At 47.4% G+C, this 24077-nt stretch overlaps 1 protein-coding gene across 5 annotated transcripts in view; it reads right to left on the bottom strand.

The window, feature by feature from the left end:
* Positions 1–24077, bottom strand: part of ADCK1 (aarF domain containing kinase 1) — a 148730-nt gene that overhangs the window by 21088 nt on the left and 103565 nt on the right. For all 5 annotated transcript variants that reach the window (XM_064292806.1, XM_003408565.4, XM_023546427.2 and 2 more), the window contains one exon: positions 15338–15454. In XM_064292806.1, the coding sequence (XP_064148876.1) occupies positions 15338–15454 (117 nt within the window). The remainder of the gene's footprint in view (positions 1–15337; positions 15455–24077) is intronic.

The following is a 24077-nucleotide window of genomic DNA, read 5'->3' as shown; positions in this document are numbered from 1 at the left end:
ATTAGTAGTACAGGAATATGTGGTTAAGCGTTCAATTGCTAACCTAAAGGTTGGCTGTTCAAACCCATCACAGACACCTCGGGAGACAGGCCTGGCAACCTGCTTCCAGAAGGTCACAGCCTCAAAAACCCTATGGAGCAATTCTACTCTGTACACATGGGGCCACCATGAGTCAGAACCAACTCGACAGCAATTAGTAACAACACGTGCATGGGGAAAAAAAACAAGTGTGAAGGAAACTGGGAAACACCAGATTAGTGCAGCCTCCTAAAGAGCTTTCGGGGTGGGATGTCTGAGGTGTCAAAGGGACACTGGGCTGGAGTTTGAATGGTTTTAAATGGTTCCAAGGGCCCAGGTTCACAACTTGGCATTGGCCAGACCAGCAGGGTTCTTTCCCACAGTGTAACTCAGTGCAACTTGAGCCCACAAGCCAAGGGCAGGAGAATAAGGAATGCCTATGATGAATGTTTGCTGAAACAGAGATGGACTTCAAGACACATCATGGAGGGGCGGCCAGGGTGTGCTGGCCTGACTGACCCAACACCTCTCATCATTCCCTTCCCAGAAAGACTCCAGGGTAGAAGAGAAAGAGCAGAAACACTATGGGGGAAGCAGAGGCAGGAAAAGGGGACGAGATGGGGATGTCTACCCCAGTATGTGTCCACTTCCTGTAACAGCACGAAACTTGTAAATACAGAATTACATTGAACTTGACTGAGAACCTTGGCTCTCCATGTTTTTCTGATATGCGGTGGTTCCTGCCTCTGATGCTTATCCCAACCCCAGTAATCTCCTCTGAATTCCAGGCAATTACAATCAGCCCCAAATTAAATCATTAAGATTAACTGCACCTTAACAACAGCTGCCATCCTTACTAACAGCCCTGTAGAAAGGTAGAGTTATGATCCCATTTTGCAGGTGAGGAACTGAGACTCATCGTGGTTTAACCTACCTAAAGCTACCTGGCTAGTAAGAGGCAGAGTTAGGATTCAAACAATGCCTGGAACACAGTGCCCTCTCAGGAGGTGCCCCTGTTGTGGCTGTTGTTAAGGACTCCTTGTAACACTCCCGGGAGGTCAGAAGACTAGGTTTCATTTTATCTTTTTAATAGATGAAGATCTGGGGTTAAAGAGGTTGTCTAAAGTCTGGACACTATTCTCATGCCACATTGCTACCATGCCAGATCTCTGGCTCCTGCCATTTTCCCTGGGTGGAATCAACGTTCCAGTCCGCAGCATCTGTTCTCATTAGTAGAAGACTTCACTCCATGTCAAGTCCCCAGCCTCAGGCTGATATGCCGCGTGTCTCATAGCCACCATTTCTTGTTTTCTCGGGTGAGCCTGCAGCTCCCCACCTCTGTGCCACCAAGAACCCCTCGCGTTAGTTTCTTCTCCCCATGGAGCCATGCTTTGAAAGGCTGTATTTGCCAAATGAATTGCATTTATTAAGTAATAACTCATTTTTATTTGTCAAGATCTAATCAAGCCTTCTGATCAGCCCAAGATAAGCAGTGTGGCCAGACTGAGCTGAGGGAATTCCAGCCAAAAGCAGAGAAATGCATTTCATTTAGTCTGCCAGACCTGTCATGGGGAGATGTATGATCTCCCTTAAGCTTTCTGAAATATTGCCAATCGCTCTAGGCCCCCATTATTGCATTGAAAGACGGCCCCTAGGGGTCTGGGGACTTGGGGTGGGAACCCTTGCCCATGAACAGTGAGCTGCTGGAGGAGGAGGGGCTGCCAATTCTAGCTCACATAAACACAGCCAGAGCCACCAGAGGGGCCCTTGGTGTTTTTCCAGTAGGGGGCTACTCTTGATGTTCATTTTCATCAGGATAAACAGCTGTGGAAGGAAGAGACAGGTGGTGGAGCCAGGACCCTGAGGCCATCTTGGTTCTGCCACTTATCGGCATGAATGACCTGGGACATGTCCCTTTTCAATCTGGGTCTAAGTTTCCTTGGCTGTGAAACAAGACTAACTCCATCTCCTCTACCTTCCTCATAGAGCATCCTTGAGATTCAAGGTCAAAATGCGGGCACATATGGGAAAGGGCTTTATCCATGGTATAAAGAGACACACAGACATGTTTTCTTCTTTTGTAACATGGTTGCTGTTGTTGTTAAAAACAAACCAAACCAAACCCAGTGCCATCGAGTCAATTCCGACTCATAGTGACCCTATAGGACAGAGTAGAACTGCCCCATAGAGTTTCCAAGGAGCACCTGGTGGATTTGAACTGCCGACCCTTTGGTTAGCAGCCGAAGCACTTAACCACTACGCCACCAGGGTTTCCCCTGTTGTTGTGAGGTGCCAACAAATCAATTTTAACTCATAACAACCCCATGTGACAGAGTAGAACTGCCCTGTAGGGTTTCCTTGGCTGTAATCTGTACAGAAGCAGATCACCAGGTCTTTCTCCAGCAGAGCTGCTGTGGTTTTGAACCACCAACCTTTTGGTTACCAGCCAAGTGTACCACCAGGCTCCTTTTTAACATGGTAGCTTATTATTTTAAACATGGAAAAATACACCCATTATCACTATCAAAGTGTAATTTTGAGAGTTCAAAACATGGCTCACATACAAATGTAAAATGAACATGTATTAAAGATTTATTAACTCATTAATAAGGAGGCAAGTACCATGAGGGGAGCAAAAGAATTTTGAGGAACTGGGTATTTATGCGCCCCGAAACAAGAACAGGAGACTAAGATCCTTGGATTAGGTACAAAACTGGATATTATCCTACAGGGCAATAAAAAATCATAACATCTGGGGTTATCTTTTCTGCTGGAAAGAAAGTATTCACATCTCTACCAAATAAGATCTACAAGTTGACACATGACTTCAGAGTCTGAGCCCTTCGTTATCGTAAACAACAGTCAAACGAAAGTACATTCCCCTAAATATTACAAGTTCCTCAGGTAGTCTTGTTAAACCTGCCCCAGAATGACTCTGAAAGGACACACTGCACTCTCTTGGCCTTATTTCTAAGTTTTGGATAATTTTTCTTAATATCCCTCAATAGGAACAAGTAGTCACTCTGGGGACAGATTCACCCAGACAAGGGCAGCCAGCCTCCTCATACTAACAGAGGTATCAAGGGGCCCGGGAGAAACCTAAGGCCATTAATGGGCACACAACCCTCTCTCCTGCCTCTTCCATAACACTTTAGACATGTGTCCTGCTTAAAAACAAACAATTGCATCCCTAAAACTAACTCTTCACCCGTCAATGATGGCATCTCTATAGAGATAGCAAAAAAAAACTTGCCAAGAAGTCTATTCCAACTCATGGTGGCCCCATGTATGTCAGAGTAGAACTGTGCTCCATAGAGGTTTTGGTGGCTGTGATCTTTCAGAAGTAGATCACCAGGCCTTTCTTCCCAGGCACCTCTGGGGAGACTCAAACCACCAGCCTTTCGGTTAATAGCCAAGCGCTTAACCATCTGCGCCACCCAGGGAATCCTATAAAGACAGGAGTGCCGCCTTTTTAGAATGGTAATAGCTAACGCTCTGTTCCAGGCACCATTCTAGGTGCTTGATCTGTACTAACTCATTTAGCTTTAGCACTCTCAGCCGTCCTCTGAAGTAGATGGGCAGAGTGACAGAAAGAGGGTAACAAGCTTGGCCACTCAGTCCCCAGTTAGTGAAGTGGGATCCAAGCTCAGAGAGCACGCTCTCAATCACAGCCCTGCCTCTCACAGGCTCTCTGGGGCAGGGGCTGCATCACAGACTTCAGACAGTCCATGTTATGGACCACATCGTGTTACCCAAAAAGAAAGGTTGAAGTCCTAACCCCTGGTAGCTGTGAGTGTAACCTTGTTTGGAAACAGAGTCTTTGAACAGGTTTATCAGGTACCATGAGGTCATATAACAGCAGGGTGGGTCCTAATCCAGTATGAGTGGTGTCCTTATAAAAGAGCAGACAGACATGCAGAGAAGATGGCCATGTGACGACAGAGGCAGAACTTGGAGTGACAGAGCTACAAGCCAAGGAACACCAAGAACTGGCGGCTGTCACCAGAAGCCAGGAGAGAGGCATTGTTCAGATCCTTCCTCAGAGCCCTCAGAAGGAATCAATGCAACTGACACTCTGATTTCGGACTCGCAGCCTCCACATCTGTGAGACAACAAATTCTGTTCTTATAAGACGCCCAGTTTGTGGCATTTGGCTGTGGCAGCCCCAGGAGGTGAATTCAGCCCCCGCTATCCCGTGATGCTACAGCAAACGCGAAGAATAAGGTGTTTCGTTTAGAGACGAGACGTACCAGTGCCAGTGAGAAAGCCAGGATTGTTTAGCTCACAAAAAAACACTTAACTAAGACTACAGAACAGCTCCATTTAGGAAAAAAAAAATCAGTGACAAGTCTTTTAATTGTTGGATGTAGAAAGAACGTGCCACTCATGTAAGTGATTTCAGTAACTACACAATGCCTTTATCCTCTAAGAACAGGGAGGCAAAAAACCAAAAAACACAGGAATCTATAAAAAGGCTGAGTAAAGAATTAATTTAGTAAATAATATTTAAATCAAGGAGTTATTTTTGGATTTTTCTCAAAACTGAAATTAGCTGAAAGTACTTTAATTATTCCATAATCGCATGGATTAATTTATTCCCACCCCAAAGGGAAATTCTATTTATGTTCTTGGGGGGCGTCTGGGAAGCAAGGCCAAGATCTCTGAAAGAAACAGGAGGTTGGTGTAGCAGGGTATTAATAATCACATAAATAACTCAACATTAAGTATAAGGGGGATAGGAATTCAAACTCATCTGTGTGTTTCCTCCCTTTCTGCCCAGGCTCCTTGAGGTGGAACAGCTTGAAAGATGGGACCAGACCACTGCCTAAAGGAGCTTATGATACCCTCCCTCTGTCCCCACCACACCCCCAGGAACCACTCCTGGGACAGATAACCCTCAGACTCTTTGCGGCTGCCTAGCACAAACCAGTTACCGTTGAGTTGACGCCAATTCATGGTGACCCCCTGTGTGTCAGAGTAGAACTGTGCTCCATGGAGTTTCAATGACTAATTTTCCAGAAGTAGTTTGCCAGCCCTTTCATCCAAGGCACCTCTGATGGACTTGAGCCTCCAACTTTTCACTTAGCAGCTAACTGCATTAACTATTTGCACCACCCAAGGATTCTGCTGTCCTGCAGAAAGCCAAACTTATTCATGAGGTGGGTCTGGGACTAGCAAATGCTGAGATGAAGCCCCTTCTCCATTTGTTTTTAATACTGACCCAGGTAAGGTGGAAGGATAGTGAGGCATTTGTGGCTCAGTGGTAGATATTCTCACCTTCCATGTGGGAGACCTGGGTTTGATTCCCAGCCAGTGCACCGCACGCATAGCCACCACCTGTCAGTGGAGACTTGCGTGCTGCTGCGATGCTGAACAGGTTTCAATGGAGCTTCCAGACTAAGATGGACCAGGAAGAAAGGCCTGGTGATCTACTTCCAAAAATCAGTCAATGAAAACCCTGAGAATCACAATGGTGAGAATCCTACCACTGAACCACCAATGCCTCAGTATCCTCCCACCTTACCAGACTCGATATAAAAAAGGGGGAGAGGGTTTCTTCCCGACGCGTTTTCCCTTTCTTTTGGCAAATATTTTATTCTTGGCACCAGAGAGTGGGCTGAGGCTTGGAATTCCAGTGTAATCACATTTGTTCAACATGTAGTAAGGGCTTGGCACTGCACCAAGTGCTCCATGTTTCAGTCATCAAATAATCCCACTAGTTACTCTCTTGTTATTCCATTTTACAAAAAGGAAACAGCGTCTTCAAAAGGGTGAATATTTCCTCAAGGTGGCACAGCTTGTAAATGGCAGAGCCAGCATTAAAATCCAAAAGGGCCAACTCACAAGCCCACACTCTTACCCATTCCTGACACTCCTGCTGTTAAGGACATAAATCTCCAGGAGGCCCTGGAACCCATCTTCTGCACCTTGACCCCTCTAACATCCCCAGGCTTCTAAAGACGTGGCCCAAGAAGTTATGGCGGGCAGACAATGGGAGGAGGTGCTTTCTTTCTGATGATTTCAGTAACTAGGGTCTTCATGCCTCTTTACCTGCTTTTCCTTGGTTTCCTGAGCACCTTCTACCACAGTGCCAGAGAGGCCAAGCAAGTGGGAAATGGTGCTGAGCAAAAATGTATGTCTGCTATTCAACCCAGAGGTGGTGTGGGTGAAACAAGGGGAAACACAGGCCAACTGCAGCATGGATTTTAGCATATGGGGGAGAGGGTCACCATGAGCTTAATCAATGACTATTACTCACAGACAACAGAAGTTGGTGGGTGAGGAGGCTCAAGGAAGGTTCTCAAAGAGGATATGAAAGAAGACACGTCTCTCTGAATAAAAATCTCGTGAATTATAAATAACACTTATTCTACAGAACTTCACAGCTTGCAAAGTTCACACAACCACCCTGTGAAGTATTTCTGTCACTCCACTGTTCACATGAGGCAACTCATAAGTAACCCAAGGGCAACTGACTTTGAGGTCCTCTGCTCTTCTCGCCACACCCCAGCCTCTGTGAAGCCTTGCCCCACTCCCTCCAACATCTGTCCTCAGCTCGATTACAGCGCTGACATGCAACGCCTGCACACAATAGCTGCTCAATAAATGGTGGCTCAAAGATGAACGTGAGACCTGTCACCGCTCCTACAATGACGCGGAATGGATTTTAAAAACCACTGGAAAGAAGAAACACAGCAAGGGCTGGTTAAACATGGCAGATTAAATCCATGCCATTAGCTCCACTTCCTCATGAATCCCACTAAAATGACTCTTAAAAGGAAAAAGAAGGCAAAGACCCCACCGTGACAAAAGGAGTAGAAGGGCCAATGTCAGCAGAAAAAAAAAAATGAGCAAAATTGTGTCTGCTCGGGGAGCAGGTGGCTACTGGAAAATGGTTTGTTTGCTGCTGTTGAGTCTACTCCAACTCGTGGAGACCTTCTATACAACAGAACAAAACGATGCCCAGTCCTGCATCATCCTCATGATCACTGGCATGGTCAAGTCCATCACTGAGACTACTGTGCCAATCCACCTCACTCACGGAGGGTTTCCTTCACCCTCGATGGCCCTCTACCTCACCAAATACAGTGTTCTTCTCCAGCAATTGATCCCTCCCGGTGACACACCCAAAGCAAGTGAGGGAGACAATGTTCCACTGAGGTCCATAGGATTTTCACTGGCTCATTTTCAGGAACAGATCACCAGGCCTTTCTTCCTAGCCTGTCTTGGTCTAGAAGTGCCACTGAAATCTGCCCACCATGGGTGACCTTGCTGGTATTTGAAACACCAGTAGCATAGCTTCCAACATCATAACAGCATGTAAGCCACCACAGTATGACACACTGACAGACTGGAGGTAGAAATGACTTAGCTGACTAAAAAACATGGAACCCTAAGCTAGTAGCGGAGGAATTTTGTTTATACCTCTGAGCCCCAAAGAAGCTGAGGAACTGAGAGCCCCTGTTGTTGTTCTTATTAGGTTGGTTCCAACTCGCAGTGACCCCATGTACAACAGGATGAAACACTGCCTGATCCTGTGCCATCCTCACAATCATTGCTATGCTTGAGGTCATTGTTGCAGACACTGTGTCAGTCCATCTAGTTGAGGGTCTTCCTTTCTTTTGCTGACCCAGTCCTTCTCCAGGGACTGGTTCCTTCTCATAACATGTCCAAAGTATGTGAGACAACATCTCACCATCCTTGCTTCTAATGAGCTGGCACCTCTGAAATAGGGACTTAGGGGCCCTGAGAAAAGGACCTGAAAGCAAAGTTGAAAGTTCCCCAGACCTCCTTCTGACCCTGACAGGAGGTGGAGGCTTGCTTTCTGGAGCAGTAACAGACAGATGCAGGGGTGGGGGAATCACAACACACAATGGAGTGCCATCCCAAGGACAGAGGACATAATGACCGCTGAGCAGCCCCCGCTGGCTCCCAGCTTCAGGTAGCTCACATGCAACTGCCAGGCTGGGCCCCATCCTTCAGAGACTGAAGGCCGAGGGCTCCCCACCAGGCCTCCAGTCATTGGTCCCCACCTCCCCGACACTCCCAACTCTGTCACCTTTCTCCTGGCTAATTTCACGCAAATTAAATTGGGCCTCAGCCCAGGCAGGGTCTTAAACACACACTCACTGAAATCCAATTAGCCTTCAATAAAGGTCCTGCAATCAATAGTCGTTCTATGGCTGGAGAAGGCTTCATGGAGCCCGGAAAGCAGCTCCTGCACGACCTTTACTTTTAATGAGATCAATGGCAGTCACTGTCGCCAGCTCTTAAAGTGATTGGCAAATATGATCACCGGGTCAGGCCCCACGGTAATATCTGCTTCTGTGCCCAGAGACACAAAATGAATTGAGAGCCCCTGCAGGCTGCTGGCTCTCCGAGGCCCTGTGCTCTCTGGCAGGTGAGTACACCTTAGGCAGGGCTGCCTCCTGCCTGGAGGGGCAAAACAGCCAGGTAAGTTCACCTGGGCTGTTCTACCCCTGGCCTCATGACAGATAGTTGCTGAACTTCAGTAAGTGTCTGAGCCACTTGGAGAGTTCATTAAAATGCAGATTCTTGCAATCCCTTCCAGCCTTCCCCATTCCAGGTTTTGATTAGTAAATTTGGGGTACAGCCCAAAAATCTTCATTTTTAAAAAGTCCCTTGGCGATTCTGAAATACATAGTTCAGAAACAAATTTATTTTCCAATAAGCCAATGAATCACTTTTGTGAAATGTCTGAAGCACGAAAAATCCTTACAGTCTGCTTAGTCCAAACCATTCAATAAGGAAACTGAGGCCCAGAGAGGGGGTATAATTTGCCCAAGGTCACACAGCAAGCCACCAGCAGGGATGGAGCTTAGACCCAGTTCTCCCTCTTAACCTGGTGTTTCACAACCCAAAGTCTATCAGGAACTGGCTGTTTAGACTGGTCTTCAGGTCCTCAAAAGCTAGGCCCAGCTGGGCTGGGATGCTATGGCTTCAGGAGGCCTTCTCAAAGTGGAGGAGGGAGAATTCAACAAGTGGCTGAGGGGTCTTAGGCCATCGCCACCCATCTCGAGAAGGTTCCTTCTACAGCTACTTCCCAGCTGTACCAGCCAAGATGCTACTAACCAATCTACCCCCCAGAGCCTGGGGTGAAACCTTTGCCCCTTGTCACTCCTATCTGTCCCTTGTATTTCCCTCCCCAAGGAAGGCTCCAGGGCAGGCTGTCCTCCGGAGGGAGAGTCACTCAGGGACTGACTGACTTGCTGAGTCCCATAGTCCTAGGGAGACATTTTGTTTTCCTGAATTTTATTTATTTTCTTGTTGTTGAGAATATACACAGCAAAACATACACCAATTCAGGTTTCTAAATGTGCCATATAGTGATGTTGATGACATTCTTTGAGTTTTGTAACCATTCTTACTCTCCTTTTCTGTGTTGTTCCTCCGTCATTAACAAACTCACTGCCCTCTAAGGTTCCTTTCTAATCTTTTCAGTTGGTATTGTCAATTTGATCCCATACAGACAGCTCTCATAAGAGCCTAATGCTCAAGGCAGACCTTTTTACTAGTTAAGCTAAACTATTTATAGGTTTTAAGAAGACTTCAGCAGCCATCCAAGGCACATCGATTGGGGAGCAACAGAGGAAGAAGGAGAGTCAGGAATAGGAGGAGCATGTGGAATGTGTGGCTCATTGCCTCCATGAACAACTGCCTCCTTTGCCATGAGACCAGAAGAACTGGATGGTGGCCGACTACCATTACTGAACATTTTGATCAAAGATTCCATAGAAGAATCCTGATTGAAAGGGGGAAAATACAGAGCAGAATTTCAAATTCTCATGGACTCCAGACTTTTTGGAGCCATAGAGGCTAGATGAACCTCTGAAACTACTGTCCTAAGATAATCTCCAAACCTTAAACCAAAAATATCCCCTGAAGCCTTCTTAAAACCTAGGGAGACATTTAGAACTCAGAATTCTGTCTGAAACTTCCAGGAATGTAGTCTTTCATATTCAACACACACACACACACAAACACACGCATATATACCACTAGCCTTCCATGAGGCCTGTGTTGATGCTTGATTGGTAAGAGACATAACAGATTAATTTCTGCAGAGTAAGGCCTACCCTGATCTACTCAGACCATCATCCAGCAGTCAGAAACAGCAGAGTAGAGCCAATGGCCCACTGCCCAGCCGGGGATTTCTGTGGAAGTAGCATTTAATTACATCATCTCAGAACACCAAAGAGCTTCCCAAAGATAGTCATGCCCCTACAGGCTAGGGGCAGAGGATTAAGTAATTAAGATAATATGGTATTATTGCAAGGATGGACCAGTAAACTAATGGAACAGAATAGATTCCAGGAAAAAATCACACCTGATTTACAACAAAGATGACAAAACTGAAAGACTAGACTGTAGGATTCCATGTGTAAGAAGTCCAATAGTGGGCCGAAAGTAACCTATAGTGAGTCAGAGCAGTGGTAGTCTGGTGGAGGTGGGGGTATTGACTGGGAAGAGGCACGAGGGAGGCCCCTGGGGGGCTGGGAATGATTTGTAGCATTATCTGATTGGTGATTACATGGTATGTCCATATGAAAACTGACTGAAGTGTTTAATTAAGATTTGTGACCTTAGGCAAGTCACCTTCTCTCTCTGAGTCTGACTGTCCATCTACAAGGCTGTCATAAAGAAGGGCAGAGGTGGGCGCAGATAAGCCCAGGCTTTAGTGGGCACCACCTTGCCCCAGCTCCCAATGCCCACCTCCAGCCAGCTACCCCCTCCTCCCAGACACCTCGCTGGGCCATGAGCAAGCAACTACGCCAGAGCACATCTTTCTGTGTTTACACTTGTCTTTAAAAATCAAAGGCACCTCAGATTAAGCACCATTAGACCTCTGAGCTTACCAGGATCCAAAGAGATTAATGGATTTAGGGGTGCTACTGGAATGAAAATCCCACAGCAGCTGGCAATCTGTAAATGCCTATAACCTGGCAGATGCAGGGGAGGGGTTCTGGGATCTTTTCTGATCAAGAGACAGACACTCTGCTCCCCTGTAAGGTTGCTGAGGAAAAGCCAGAGGTGACTTCCCCTCCCATCCCTTCCCACTGGAGCCAATGACTTTGTAGTCAAGGGTCCTGGTAGGAACAGGGTCCCGGCTCGATGTACCCGTCTACCTCCCTCCTCTGTAGGAAGCTTCGCTCAGAGACCCCCCCTCGTGCCCATCAAGGAGCCACGAGTGATGGAAGATGAGGCAGAAGCCCCAAGTTGTGCTACTGGCTGAGTGACCTCTGGAAAGACATTTGCCCTCCTCTCTGAGCTTTTCTCCCCATCTGTAAAGTGAGGGGAAGGGTTGAATTGGAACAATCGTTTCTTATCATTTTCCCTCCAAGCAGTAGAACTCTTTCTTTAAAAGGAATCATATACAGAAGCCCAATTTGCAACTCAGATGATGGTGGAGCTGTCCCAGGTGAAGCAGGGTGGGCACTGTGCCCGTCTGCCCACCAACCTGCCCCACACACCTGAGGTCTCCAAACGGGTTCTTGGAGTACCATTTCCTGCTCCCCTAGTCAGGGGACAAGGCTTCCCCAGAAGGCTGCCCAGTGTGACTCAGGCTACATTTCCCAGCCATATTCCCAGCTGCTGCTCCATATACCTTGGTGCATCCCCTCCCTCTATGGTTTAAGAGGAGTACTGGAGTCAGAGAGGCCTGGATTTCCATCCCAACTCTACTAGCCGTGTGACCTTTAGCAAGTTACCTTTCCTTTCTGAGTCTCTGACTCTTCATCTGCAAAATGGAGACAATAAGACCTAACATAAGTTTACCATGAGAAAGGGCCTGGCACAGGGAGGTATCGTTAGCTGCCACGGAGACTGCCCCTGACTTATGGTGACCCCATGCACAATGGGATTGGACCATTGTGATCCATAGGGTTTTCTCTGGCTGATGAGACCCCCAGGTGTTTCTTCCTAGTCCATCTTAGTCTGAAAGCTCCTCTGAAACCTGTTCAGCATCATAGCAACACACAAGCCTCCACTGAAAGATGGGTGAGCACATGGAAGTAGGTATTCAACGAATATAAGTGCACATTTATTGAACATCTATCTGGCAAGAGAGGAAGGAGGAGAGGACATGGCCCAGTGACAATGAAAATAAGAATCTAGTTACCCTGCCGGGTACGATGCTAAGCACTGTTTACACATTAACTCACTCTGTCGTCACAACCTCTCTTAGCGGTAGTTACTGTGTTGTTGCTGGAGAGTTGATTCAGACTCATGGTGACCCCATATGTGCACAGTAGAACTGCTCCACAGGATTTTCAAGGCCATGAACTTCTGGAAGCAGATCACCAAGCCTGTGTGCCGAGGCACCTCTGGATGTGTTTGAACCACCAACCTTTGGGCTAATAGTCAAGCACTTAACTATTTGCACCATCCAGGAACTACGATCATGGTAGGTGCTATGATCATCCCCATTTACAGAGGCCACACAGCCACCAGGAGGCTGTGCTCCCAACTGCCACCAAAAACCCCGCTGCTGTTGAGTCAATTCCGACTCATAGCAACCCTATAGAACAGAGTACAACTGCCCCATAGAGCTTCCAAGGAGCGCCAGGCAGATTCGAGCTGCCAACCTCTTGGTCCGCAGTCGTAGTATTTAACCACTACACCACCAGGGTTTCCCACAACTGCCACAGTGTCCCGCAGTTCTACGTGGCTCATCTGCTGAGCCTGGGTGTGGCTTGCCCCTCTGGGCCATCCCGCCACTGGAACCACATGGTCATTGTGTGTTGCCTCAGGGGGAGCAGGAAAGAGCATCCCTGTTTCCAAACTCTTCTCTTTCCTGGTGGGCAGTGACTGTTCTATTTACTGGTCCCTTCCATTTCTTCCTCCCCACCCCGTCAGAGTAGCAGATCACAGCCCTGCACTTCTCAAAACCCTTCAGTGACCCCCCCCCCACTACCTCTAAGGTCATGTCTAAGCCCTTCACCATCTACTCCTACACCCCTACCCCTACTCATCTCCCCACACTCCCCTGGGATCCCACCCCCTCCCCTTCCTGTGCCCCTCACCTGGCCAAAGCCTATGCATCCTCCCAGGAAGACCTGTGGGTAGAGGTGAGTGGTTCTTCCTCGTATTCCCCAGGTCTCGCTCATACCCCTCCTGCTGCCCCAGATATGGCTAGAATCACATCCAGATTTAGCTGTGTGTCTGATTACAATGCTAGGCTGTGAGCTCCTTAAAGAAAGATTGTGTCTGATTCCCCTCTGAACCCCCATAGCGCACATATAGTAGATACTTTAAAATGATGAATTTTGTTCAAAAGGCACAACCCCTACCCCAGGGACCCTGTGGGGACCAAGAAGAAGAAAATGGGGCACAGGCTACAGCCCCCACTAGCCTGTTTTCCCTGAGGCCAAGGGGGTGGGAGGTGGAAGACACAAAATCAGTTGCCCTCAAGTTGATTTCAACTCAGGGCGACCCCATGTGTGTCAGAGTAGAACTGTGCTCCATAGGGTTTTCAATGGATAATTTTTTGAAAGTAGATCCCCAGGCCTTTCTTCCAAGGCACCTCTGGGTGGACTTGAACCACCAACCTTTCTGTTAGCAGCCAAGGACATAAAGCATTTACACCACCCAGGGAGACATAAGCCCCTCTTTTTTCCCTAGCTCTGTAAAGCTGATACAATTGGTTATTGCAGTCCTCCCAGGGGCCTCTGGCTCCTTTCTGCATAATACCTTGTGTTCTGCGTAGCGTCAGGGAGAGGAGAGGGCAAGAAGAGGGAGGGCCAGTATCCAGTTTCCACGGACAGAAGGACTGAGTCCCACTGATCTCACACCTTGCTCTCTGTGGCCACTCAGCTCTGAGGGGCTCAAATGGTACAAGAAAGATGAGAAATTGCTTGTCCAAGCAGGAGCTGCAGGGAGGGGAGGTGCTGTGTGATGTATCCCTGAGGGTAGGGTAGCCCTGACCCCTACACCTGGGGCATGCTGGGCTTCCGGGACACAGCATCTCCCACCCAGGGCTGAGCAGTCCTAGGATCAGCAGTGCCCAGTGGCAGGGTGGCAGCACTCTGTTCTGCTCTCTGAACCCTGAAGGTGAAAGGCTCCCCCAGCAGCTGCACTGTGTTTGGGCCAAAAGGTAGAGATGTCCAGTAATGGAAACAGCAACCTGTTTGGCTGGCTGGTTGGTTCATTCCTTTGTTCAGTAAATATTCATTAAATACTATGTGGTCTGCACTGTGCTAGACCCTGGGGAAACTATTTGAAGAGGTAATGAGTTCCCCACCACTGGAGGCATTCCACAAGAACCTGGTGGATCCCACACTAGCAATGTTGTATAGGGGGATTATGCATCCCCTGTCTCTGTCCACTACACAGGTTGAAACATCTTCTGCTCCTGAGTCCACTGGAGAGCTCCCTGGCCATCACGGCCCAATTCATAGGCCACCTCCTCCCCTAAAGCCTTCTCTCTCTTACTCATCCCTTCCTGGCTGAATTACAAGTGTTCTGAGTTACCAGAACACTTTATACACAGCTCTATCGCCATACTTACCAAAGTTTATTAGAACTGTTTTTATATATGTCTCTGCTGCGTTACTCTCTAGATCACGTGCTCTTTGTGGACAGGCCTTGCCTCTGTTCCAGTGTCTGCAACAGGCTACATGCCCAGCAGATGCCCAAGAAATGCTGGCTGAGCTGAATGGGCTTAACCAAAGAGATGCAGGTAGCAGGGCTCCTCAATTTTGTCTACGTGTTTTCCTAACACAGGGGAGAGGGAATAGGACCCCCTAGTGGTGGGAGGCACTTAATTTACTTAACTCTTAAAAAAAAAAAAAAATTTTTTTTTTTTTTTTTACATTTTATCTTAAACTTCATACCAAGTTCTCATTCGGCTCCAAGATACAGCCATGTTTGTTTTACAGAAAAACTGTCACTCTCAGTTGTCATGTGGTTGGTAGTGACTTTGCTGCTGTTGTTGGGTTGTTTGTTTTTTACAAAAATAAAGATGGAAGAACTTATTTGAAAAAGAAAAAAAAATTGTCAATCTCCTTTACATCTTCAGGTGAAATAAGGGAGTATCCCAAAGTTCACCCTGAGGCTCAGCAGGCCCCTGCCCCCACTATGTACTGCAAGTACCAGCTTTAGGAGACAAGGCATAAGGTTGGACTAGATGAGCTGAAAGGTGCTTTTTTACTCTGAGATTTTATAATCCTTCCCACATGGCCCACATTTCAATGCAGTGGGGCCAGACCTGAGGCCCCATCCTGGCTATGTCTGCACAAGCCAGGCCACTGGACCGAGCCCCCATCCTCCAACACAGCAGCCCCTGAGCTCTAGGCCTCACCTCATTGACGTCAATCTTGTTCCTCTCCATGTAGCCCCTGTCATTGACCTGCCCACCGTCCACAAACTCCATCAGAAGGACCCGCTTGGTGGACAGCTCCCAGTAGATTCGGGGGACCTGGAATAGGAAAGGGCAGGTCAGATGGTTCAGGAAGGCTAGGAGCCAGGGGTGAGGCACAGAGAGCCAGACAGCAGGGATGCTCCTTCCCACAATAGGAGAAGCCCAAGAGGGGCCTCAGCAGTGCCAGGGGTGGGAGAAGGGAGCAGCCAGGCCAAGAGAGAAGGACAGACTCCTCTGTTTCCATCATCTAGGCTCACTCCTCTAGAGACCCTTCCCACCCTTGGGCAGCATAAATGGTTTACACTCAGTTACTAACCAAAAGTTTGGCAGTTCAAATCCACCCAAAGGCACCACAGAAGAAAGGCCTGGTGATCTACTTCCATAAAGGCGATAGCCACTGAAAGCCCTAAGGAGCACAGCTATACTCTGAAACATGGAGTTGCCGTGAGTGAGAACTGACATGACAGCAACAGGTTTAGATCCGTGGGTGGCAAAAACAGTTTGTGTTCAACTATTAACCAAAAGGTTGGCCGTCCAAATCCACCCAGAGGCACTGCAGAAGAAAGGCCTGGCAATCTACTGCCAAAAAATCAGCCACTGACAACTCTATGGAACACAGTCCTACTTTGACATGCATGGAATTGACACCAGTCAGAATCAACTGGACAGCAACAGGTTTCCTCTTGTATACTGACCACAGAACAGCTCCCCCAACCTCCTCAGTGCCTTCCAGTCACAGTTAAGGGTCCAAACTAAAATTGGGACTTGGAGGAAAATATGTGAACTACCTCGTACCTGGGCCAGAGTCAGTGTTAAAAAAAGCTAGTTTCCTCTCCTCTTCCCCCCACCAGACCCATTTCAAGCTCCTCGCATGAATCTTAACCCTCAGCCTCAGTTTCTACACCGGTGCAATAGGTGTACTGCACGTACTGAATGAGTTTTTACCAGATGATAATTTTTTGGGTTAGGGAATGATGAGTTTTTTCATGCCCATTTCCTTCAAGCCCTGTGTGGCAGACAATGCTGGATTCTAATCTATACCTGTTCCCAATCCTCCTCGTCCCCTTTCTACCTTCAACTCAGAGTCAGGAAAAGCTTCTCTCTCTCCCTGCCTTGCAACTCGAAATGGGTTATGAGACATAAGTGGACGTCTGCTAGGGGATTCTGGGACAAGTGTTTTTATTCTGCTAATAAAAAAGGATGCTGCAGATGGTACTGCTTCTCTTCCCCTTTTCTTCCTACCTTGAAAGTAAATATGATACCTGGAGCTGCTGCAGCCATCTTGCAACCACGAGGAAAAGCACATCACAGAGATACGAGACCTGATACTGTCAAGTCACTAAAACAATGTCAGCAGGTAGCTCCTGTAAGCCTTCTTGCCACGTGAGGGAAATAAATCCTTTTTGTTTAAACTGGGCATTCAGTTACCTGCAGACAAGTGCATTCCTAATTGATATGCCCTCCAACCCCCTCGACTCTGTGAATACCCAACGGGGAAGAAGAGAACAGATTTCCCCAGAAATAGGCAAGAGATTGGACTCCACCAAAGGCTGCTGGCTGCCACGTGAGTGAACGGCACCCATCAGTACCACCATGGCCAGCAGGGCAGAGTCACCTGGTTTTCAGCAGGCCCCATTCCCCCGACAACTTGATGGGCTTATTTCCTCTTAAAAAAAAAAAAGAAAAAGAAACTAGGGCAGCTAATTCAAGTATTTGGGGGTACAAGGTCTTCCTCTACCCAAACCACCAAAACTCATCTAGTAGTCAAGAGACCCGTTTCCTGTTCCTAGTTCTGATAATAATTGCTGAGCCTTAAACCAGCCACTTAGTGCCTCTATGCCTTCGTTTTCTCCATTAGAAAGGAAAATTTCTCCTGCCCCATTCTCAATTAGGAGCTCTGAGGGTAAACTGGGCCGTTCTGACAAGTGAAGCACTCTGGGTTTCCTGGAACAAAGGTTCCAACTGAAATCAAGGAGTAATTTGGGTGTGCTACTTGCCTGTGGTTTGTGTCATTTGAAAATCTGGGCCAACAGAGAAATGGCTGATTCTGTGTCACTCTGAACTTAAAATTTAGACTTGCGTGGCATTTTTCAAAAAGTGCCTTTAAAAATATGAGCGCGAGTTTTTGTTGTTATTGTTGCTCGTGGCTTCCGAACGAAAGCGACATGTTTTGGGGTTCAGTTCTTCCCTTGTGTTTGTTTAAAAAACTAAACTTGGTTGTGGGCACCTGGGGCTTTGGAGACTCAAGGTCAGTCCCCCAGCTGGGCCTCCCTGGGGTGACTTGGAAAATAGCCTTCAAAGAGCCATGGGTAGAAAAAGAAAACCCCAAGCCTGGGGATTCTCTGGACTCATAAGTTGGGGATATGGGTGAATTTGGGTTTGCCCCTTGTCTCCCTTCACATGTAACCATGTCCAGCCTGACAGACTACCTGCCTTGCTCCAGCTGCTTAGATCTGAAATGACAGAAATATCAAAGCTGGGAAGTAAAGGGGTTTGTCACGGGTGCTCAGGGAAGACCACAATGGCCCCTTGGTGGACATGACACTGCAATGACTGCAAAACGCCGAACTGCTCAGTTAGCAGAAACTTGGCTTGGTGGGGGACACAAGATCATGTGATCTGCCTGTAAATCACTACATGGACAGGAGGGCTTGTGGGTGTAGGGTGAAATTCACTTCACCCCACCACCCCTGTCCCTACTCTACTGCGTCCGTCAAGAAAGAGAGAAGGAAAAGAGAAATATTAAAGAGAGGCAATAAGAACCCACCCCCATCCTGCAAAACAAAACCAAACCCTCCAAGAATTATGGTCAGGGTGCCCTCTGCCCCACAGTCAGGGTCACACCCTGGCAGTTATGGGTTGATTTATATTCCTGAAAAAGACAGGCTCAAGTCCTGTTTCCTGGTACCTGTGAATGTGACCTTATTTGGAAAGTGCCGTTGCAGATGTATTAGTTAACATGAGGTCATACTGAAGTAAGATGGGTCCTAATCCAGCATGACTCAAGTCCTTGAAAAAGTGGAGAAGAGACACAGAGAGAAGAGGGCCATGTGAAGTCTGGGGCAGTGACGCAGTAACAAGCCAAGGAAAGCCTGAGCCCACCAGAACTGGAAGAGGCAAGCAAAGATCCTCCCTTAGAGGCTTTAGAGGGAGCATGGCCCAGCCAACACCTTGATTTCAGACTTCCCACCTCCATAACCGTGAGAGAATAGACTTCTGTTGTTTTAAGCCATACAGTCTGTGGTAATTTGTCATGGCAGCCTGAGGAAACTAATACAGTAGCAGTCAGGCCCCCTGGATCCAGGTTCAACCTCCTTGCATCAGAGCAGAGGCCCTCTACTGGGAGCTCCACCACCCCACAATGACACCAAACCTGACCCCCAGATGGAAGGCACAGAATATAGAAAGTTCTAGACTAAGAACTGGGCCTCAGCCTCAGCCCACCGTGCGCTAGCCTGGCCCTGAGCCGAGCTTCTGCTTTGTTCCAGTGCTTTGGTCAGCATGCCTGTGAAGCAGGCCCTGGCTGGTCTGGGCTAGCACCCATCACCCAGGCTGCAGGCCTCCCACAGCCCAAGCCCAGCAATGCAGAACACAAATCCCAGGTCAGACGGTCGGGCTGGAGCCCCGGCTCTGCCACCCACACTCTTTGCGACTGTGGGTGAGTTTTATAACTTCATCTGTAAAGTGATGACATTTACAAAGGAAGTAACAATCCTGACTTCATACTAGCGTGTGTAGATAATGATGCCAGCCATGTACAGTTTCACAGGTGGTTCCAATACACAACCAGGGATGGAAGTCACTGGTAGAGAGTTCGCTGTAATTTAGACTTTTCCCATGAATTATTACAAAGGCAGAGCAGCAGTGTGGTCTAATGCGCACACTAGACCTTAGGTGCCTCCATTGAAAGCCTGCCTCTGCCACTTACCACTGCGCAACCTTGGGCAAATGGTTTGATCTTTCTGGGCCTCAGTTTCCCCACTGGTAACGTGCGGCTAATAATGGCACCTCCCTCATGGGGCTGTTAAAAACAGTAAATACATATAAAGTGTTTAACGCTGTCTAACAGAGCTGTTGTTGCTGCATCTGAGTCAGTGCCAACTCAAGGCAACCCTTCGTACAACAGAACGAAAGTTGCCTGGTCCTGCGCCATCTTCGTGATCGTTGGTGTGTCTGAATTTATTGTTGTGGCTATTGTTTTTTGTTTTTTTTAATTTTTATTGTGCTTTAAGTGAAAGTTTACAAATCAAGTCAGTCTCTCACACAAAAACTTATATAAACCTTGCTGTTGTTGTTAGGCGCCGTCAAGTCGGTTCCGACTCATAGCGACCCTGTGCACAACAGAACGAAACACTGCCTGGTCCTGAGCCATCCTTACAATCGTTGTTAAGCCTGAACTCATTGTTGCAGCCACTGTGTCAATCCACCTCGTTGAGGGTCTTCCTCTTTTCTGCTGACCCTGTACTCTGCCAAACATGATGTCCCTCTCCAAGGACTGATCCCTCCTGACAACACATCCGAAGTATGTAAGACGCAGTCTCGCCATCCTTGCTTCTAAGGAGCATTCTGGTTGTATTTCTTCCAAGACAGATTTGTTCGTTCTTTTGGCAGTCCATGGTATATTCAATATTCTTCACCACAAATCAAAGGCATCAACTCTCCTTCGGTCTTCCTTATTCATTGCCCAGCTTTCACGTGCATATGATGCAGTTGAAAATACCATGGCTTGAGTCAGGCACACCTTAGTCTTCAGGGTGACATCTTTGCTCTTCGACGCCTTGAAGAAGTCCTTTGCAGCAGATTTACCCAATGCAATGTGTCTTTTGATTTTTTGACTGCTGCTTCCATGGCTGTTGATTGTGGATCCAAGTAAAATGAAATCCCTGACAACTTCAATCTTTTCTCTGTTTATCATGATGTTGCTCATACTTGCTACATACTCCCAGTTGCTCTCCCCATAATGAGACAGCCCACTCCCTCCCTCCACTCTCTCTTTTCATGGCTATTGTGTTTTCTGAGTGCTTTCTAACCAAGGAGGCTCATCTTTCAGCACTATATCAGACAATATTCTGTTGTGATCCATAAGGTTTTCGTCAGCTAATTTTTTGGGAGATCAGCAGGCCTTTCTTCCTAGTCTTAGTCCAGAAGCTCTGCTGAAACCTGTCCACTACGGGTGACCCTGCTGCTATTTAAAATACTGGTGGCATAGCTTCCAGCATCATAGCAACATGCAAGCCACCACAGTACAACAAACTGACAGGCAGGTGGTGATAAGTAATATTATTATAAATCAGTAGTTCTTCATCTTTGAGATTCTTAGGACACTACAGGGCATCTCCAGAAGAATACATGTCCCCTCAGAGTTTGTACAAAAGTTCTGGAGAGTCCCAGGCTCCTTATCTCTGACTGAGAAACCCTGGAAGAGCCCTGGTCATCAAATGGCCCACCACTGCCCCCATTCCAGACACACATGCTCTCATCTCTTCCTGTTTCCAACGCTGTAGTCATAAGGCTTCTCTCCTCCTACCTTATCCCCAGCTGTTCCTCAGGTTTGTCACTAACCTCAGTGCCTGTCCCTTCCCCTACACAAACACACACACAGAGATGCCAAATCTACAAACACCCTGGTCTTGACCATTCAGCCTGGCTGCCCCTTGCCCACTCCCAGTCTCCCCCATACCCTCTTTGCATTTCCAGCTTATCTGAGGCATGGAAATTTATAGCACAGGGCTGAGGTTATTAAACCCCACATACACAGTGGAAGATGCCTCACACACTGAGAGGTAAACTCTTCGCTGAGGCTTAATTACGTGCAGATGTTGTGATGGGGTGCCAGTGCGCAAAAGCAATTTATTTCCAGTTTGAAGAGCCAAACTGGGTTCACAGCACAAAATTCACTTCCCACTTGTTATGTGTTTAGGCAAAATTAATTACTCAGGAGCCTAATTCCGCCATTGTCATAGGAATGGTGTGCGCACTCTGGAAGCAGCAGGTCGAATTGGTGCATTCATTATTTACCCATTTGGCATCGTCTTTTCAAAAATGTGTGTTATTATTATTATTACATGTCTTGGTCTGACAGTTGCTAGCTGGCCCCAGCCAGGGGATGATTTCACTGTTTCCATGGGAACAGTGGAGGAGATGGTTCTGTTTGTCTGGCTCGTTGTTCTGGCTCTGAGGAGTGGCCCTGCTGGGTAAGAGACAGCAGAATATACTGAGCAGAGCACCAGACTGGAGTCAGACAATCGGGTTTCCAGCCCCGGCTCCTCCTGTCTATGACTATGAATGTCATCTGTAAAATGGGTCCATGGCTGTAAGCACCCAATGTCGTGGTACCTGCATAGTGTTCAGTGCAGCAGCGCCTGGAACAGAAGAAACCAAGACTTCCAACTGGTTCTTTCTGGATGGAACCCCTGTTGAGAATTTGCATCTCTAACAAGTTCCCAGGAAGTTATACATAAGACTACCTTGGGATCTTGTTAAGCTATACATCCTGATTCAGTACATCTAGGGTGGAAATGCAAACTCTCAGCAGGACACTTGTTAGAAATGGAAATTCTCAGCAAGGGTTCAAACCAGAATGAACCAGTTTGAAGCCCTGGGAAGAAACCTTCAATAAATATTGCCCATCCCTTTGGACACGATCACCACCTCCTGGAAGCCCTCTCTGAGCTCCTTATCCTGGGTTAAAAAAAAAAAAAAATCAAACCCACTGCCGTCAAGTCGATTCCGACTCATAGTGACCCTACAGGACAGAGTAGAACTGCCCCATAGAGTTTCCAAGGAGCGCCTGGCGGATTCAAACTGCTGACCTCTTGGCTAGCAGCCGTAGTACTTAACTACTACACCACCAAGAGGAAGACCATTTTATCCTGGGTAAGATGAAACAATTCCTCCTGATCATCAATAAAACATAGGTGTCTCTTTCACAGTACTGGTCAGCCTGTACGGTAACGACATGTTTATACATTTTTTCCCCTACTAGATGGGAAGTGGAGCCCTGGTGGCTCAGTGGTTAAGAGCTGGACTGTTAACCAAAATGTTGGCAGTTCAAATCCATCAACCACTCCTTGGAAACCCTATGGGACAGTTCTATTCTTCCTATAGGGTCGCTATGAGTCAGAATCAACTCAACGGCAATGGGTTTGGTTTTTTTTTTTAGACAGGAAGTGGAGTTCCTGGGTGTCCAAACAGTTAAAGTACTCAGCTCCAGCTCAGGTTGGAAGTCCCAGTCTACCGAAAGGCACCTCAAAAGAAAGACCTGACGATCTACTTCCAAAACACCATCCACTGAAGACCTACGGAGCACAGTTTACTCGGACCCACATGGGGTGGTCATCAGTCAGAATATTGCACAAGGGGTTTAACAGGAAGTTTTTCCAGGGCAGGTGACAACCATCTCTTACTTGTCTAGGTACTCTCAGCAGCACAGTCACAGATTCATAGGAAATGCTCAGCAAATGTAAAATAAAAGAATGAAAGAAATGGGATATGCAACTGGAAGCACATTTTGGACTCTACATCACTATGCTAGTTAGTTAATATTATTACTCACCTGAGGGAGCCAAGTTTTCATCAAACTAGTGGTCTGAGCTTTGATGAACAGGGTGGTGTTATCAGATTGAGATGTCTGGATTTACATGCACAAGAGGGTCTGTGCATCCACACTGACAATGGCGACCAAGGAAAAACCACCCAAGCATACTGGCTGTGACTAGACAGGCCTGACCCCCAATGCACTCAAAGAACTAAACTTCTCCAGTGGCTACACCTTCCACCAAAATCCTGTGTCAAGACTACACTGATCACCAGAGCCATAACCTTGCATGCTGGGATCCAAGCTTTAGGATTCTCAGGTGGTTAGCATAGACACACCTTCAGTCAGCCTGTCTCTGTTAATCAATCCAGACAGCAGAAGTATGAACACTACCTCAATTTCTCAGGATGCCTTCAGAAGCTAGAGCAATAGAGATCTTCCCAATCAATGCTCTGAGCCAACCTCCCCAAGGTGAGTGCTACTTGATGGTTTGCTTTGGAGCCAGGACACGGAATTCCCTAAGGGCTTTATGGCACTCTCTTACGGTCTCCTGATGAAAAAAGAAGGGCTGTTCTCTCCTTGGGGCTGGAAGCCAAGCTCTCCATGCAGACTGCCTCCCACCTCCTGCACCAACCCAATGAAGGGGTGCCCCAGGGTAAAAAGGTACAAACCCCACTAAGGGTAAAATGCGATGGCACACATCTCTCTCATCTGGGCAACATCAGGACAGTCCTCACAGAACAGCTCCAGTGCCACTGCCTAGCAGAACATCCCTGATCTGCTAGGCCCATGGGAGTCCCTTCTTCTGAATGCTGGTAGCATGTACATGCGATACCACTGCAGGCACTTAGGGCTGTGGCCCCCTATTATGTGGTATTACTCCCCACCTAGGTGTCTTTTGGTACACAGTCGGATCCTCCACAGAGCTTGTTCTGAAAATACAAATTTGTTACAATGTGATTGATACATCAGGAAAGAGTTTGATCAGAACACACATTTTGCATTTGCTTCCGTGCAATGTCACCTGTAAGGAATACTAGGTGAATGCAGAAAACTATAAGAATACTCAAAACGCACACACCTGAAACATCACTGAATGTGTCATGAACTGCACCCATCCGCATTTGTTCCTATCTTCTGTCC

Source organism: Loxodonta africana, chromosome 10, assembly GCF_030014295.1.
Source record: "Loxodonta africana isolate mLoxAfr1 chromosome 10, mLoxAfr1.hap2, whole genome shotgun sequence".
Lineage (NCBI taxonomy): Eukaryota > Metazoa > Chordata > Mammalia > Proboscidea > Elephantidae > Loxodonta > Loxodonta africana.
The sequence above is the reverse complement of the archived record's forward strand: the minus strand, read 5'-3'. Positions and strand labels throughout refer to the sequence as shown.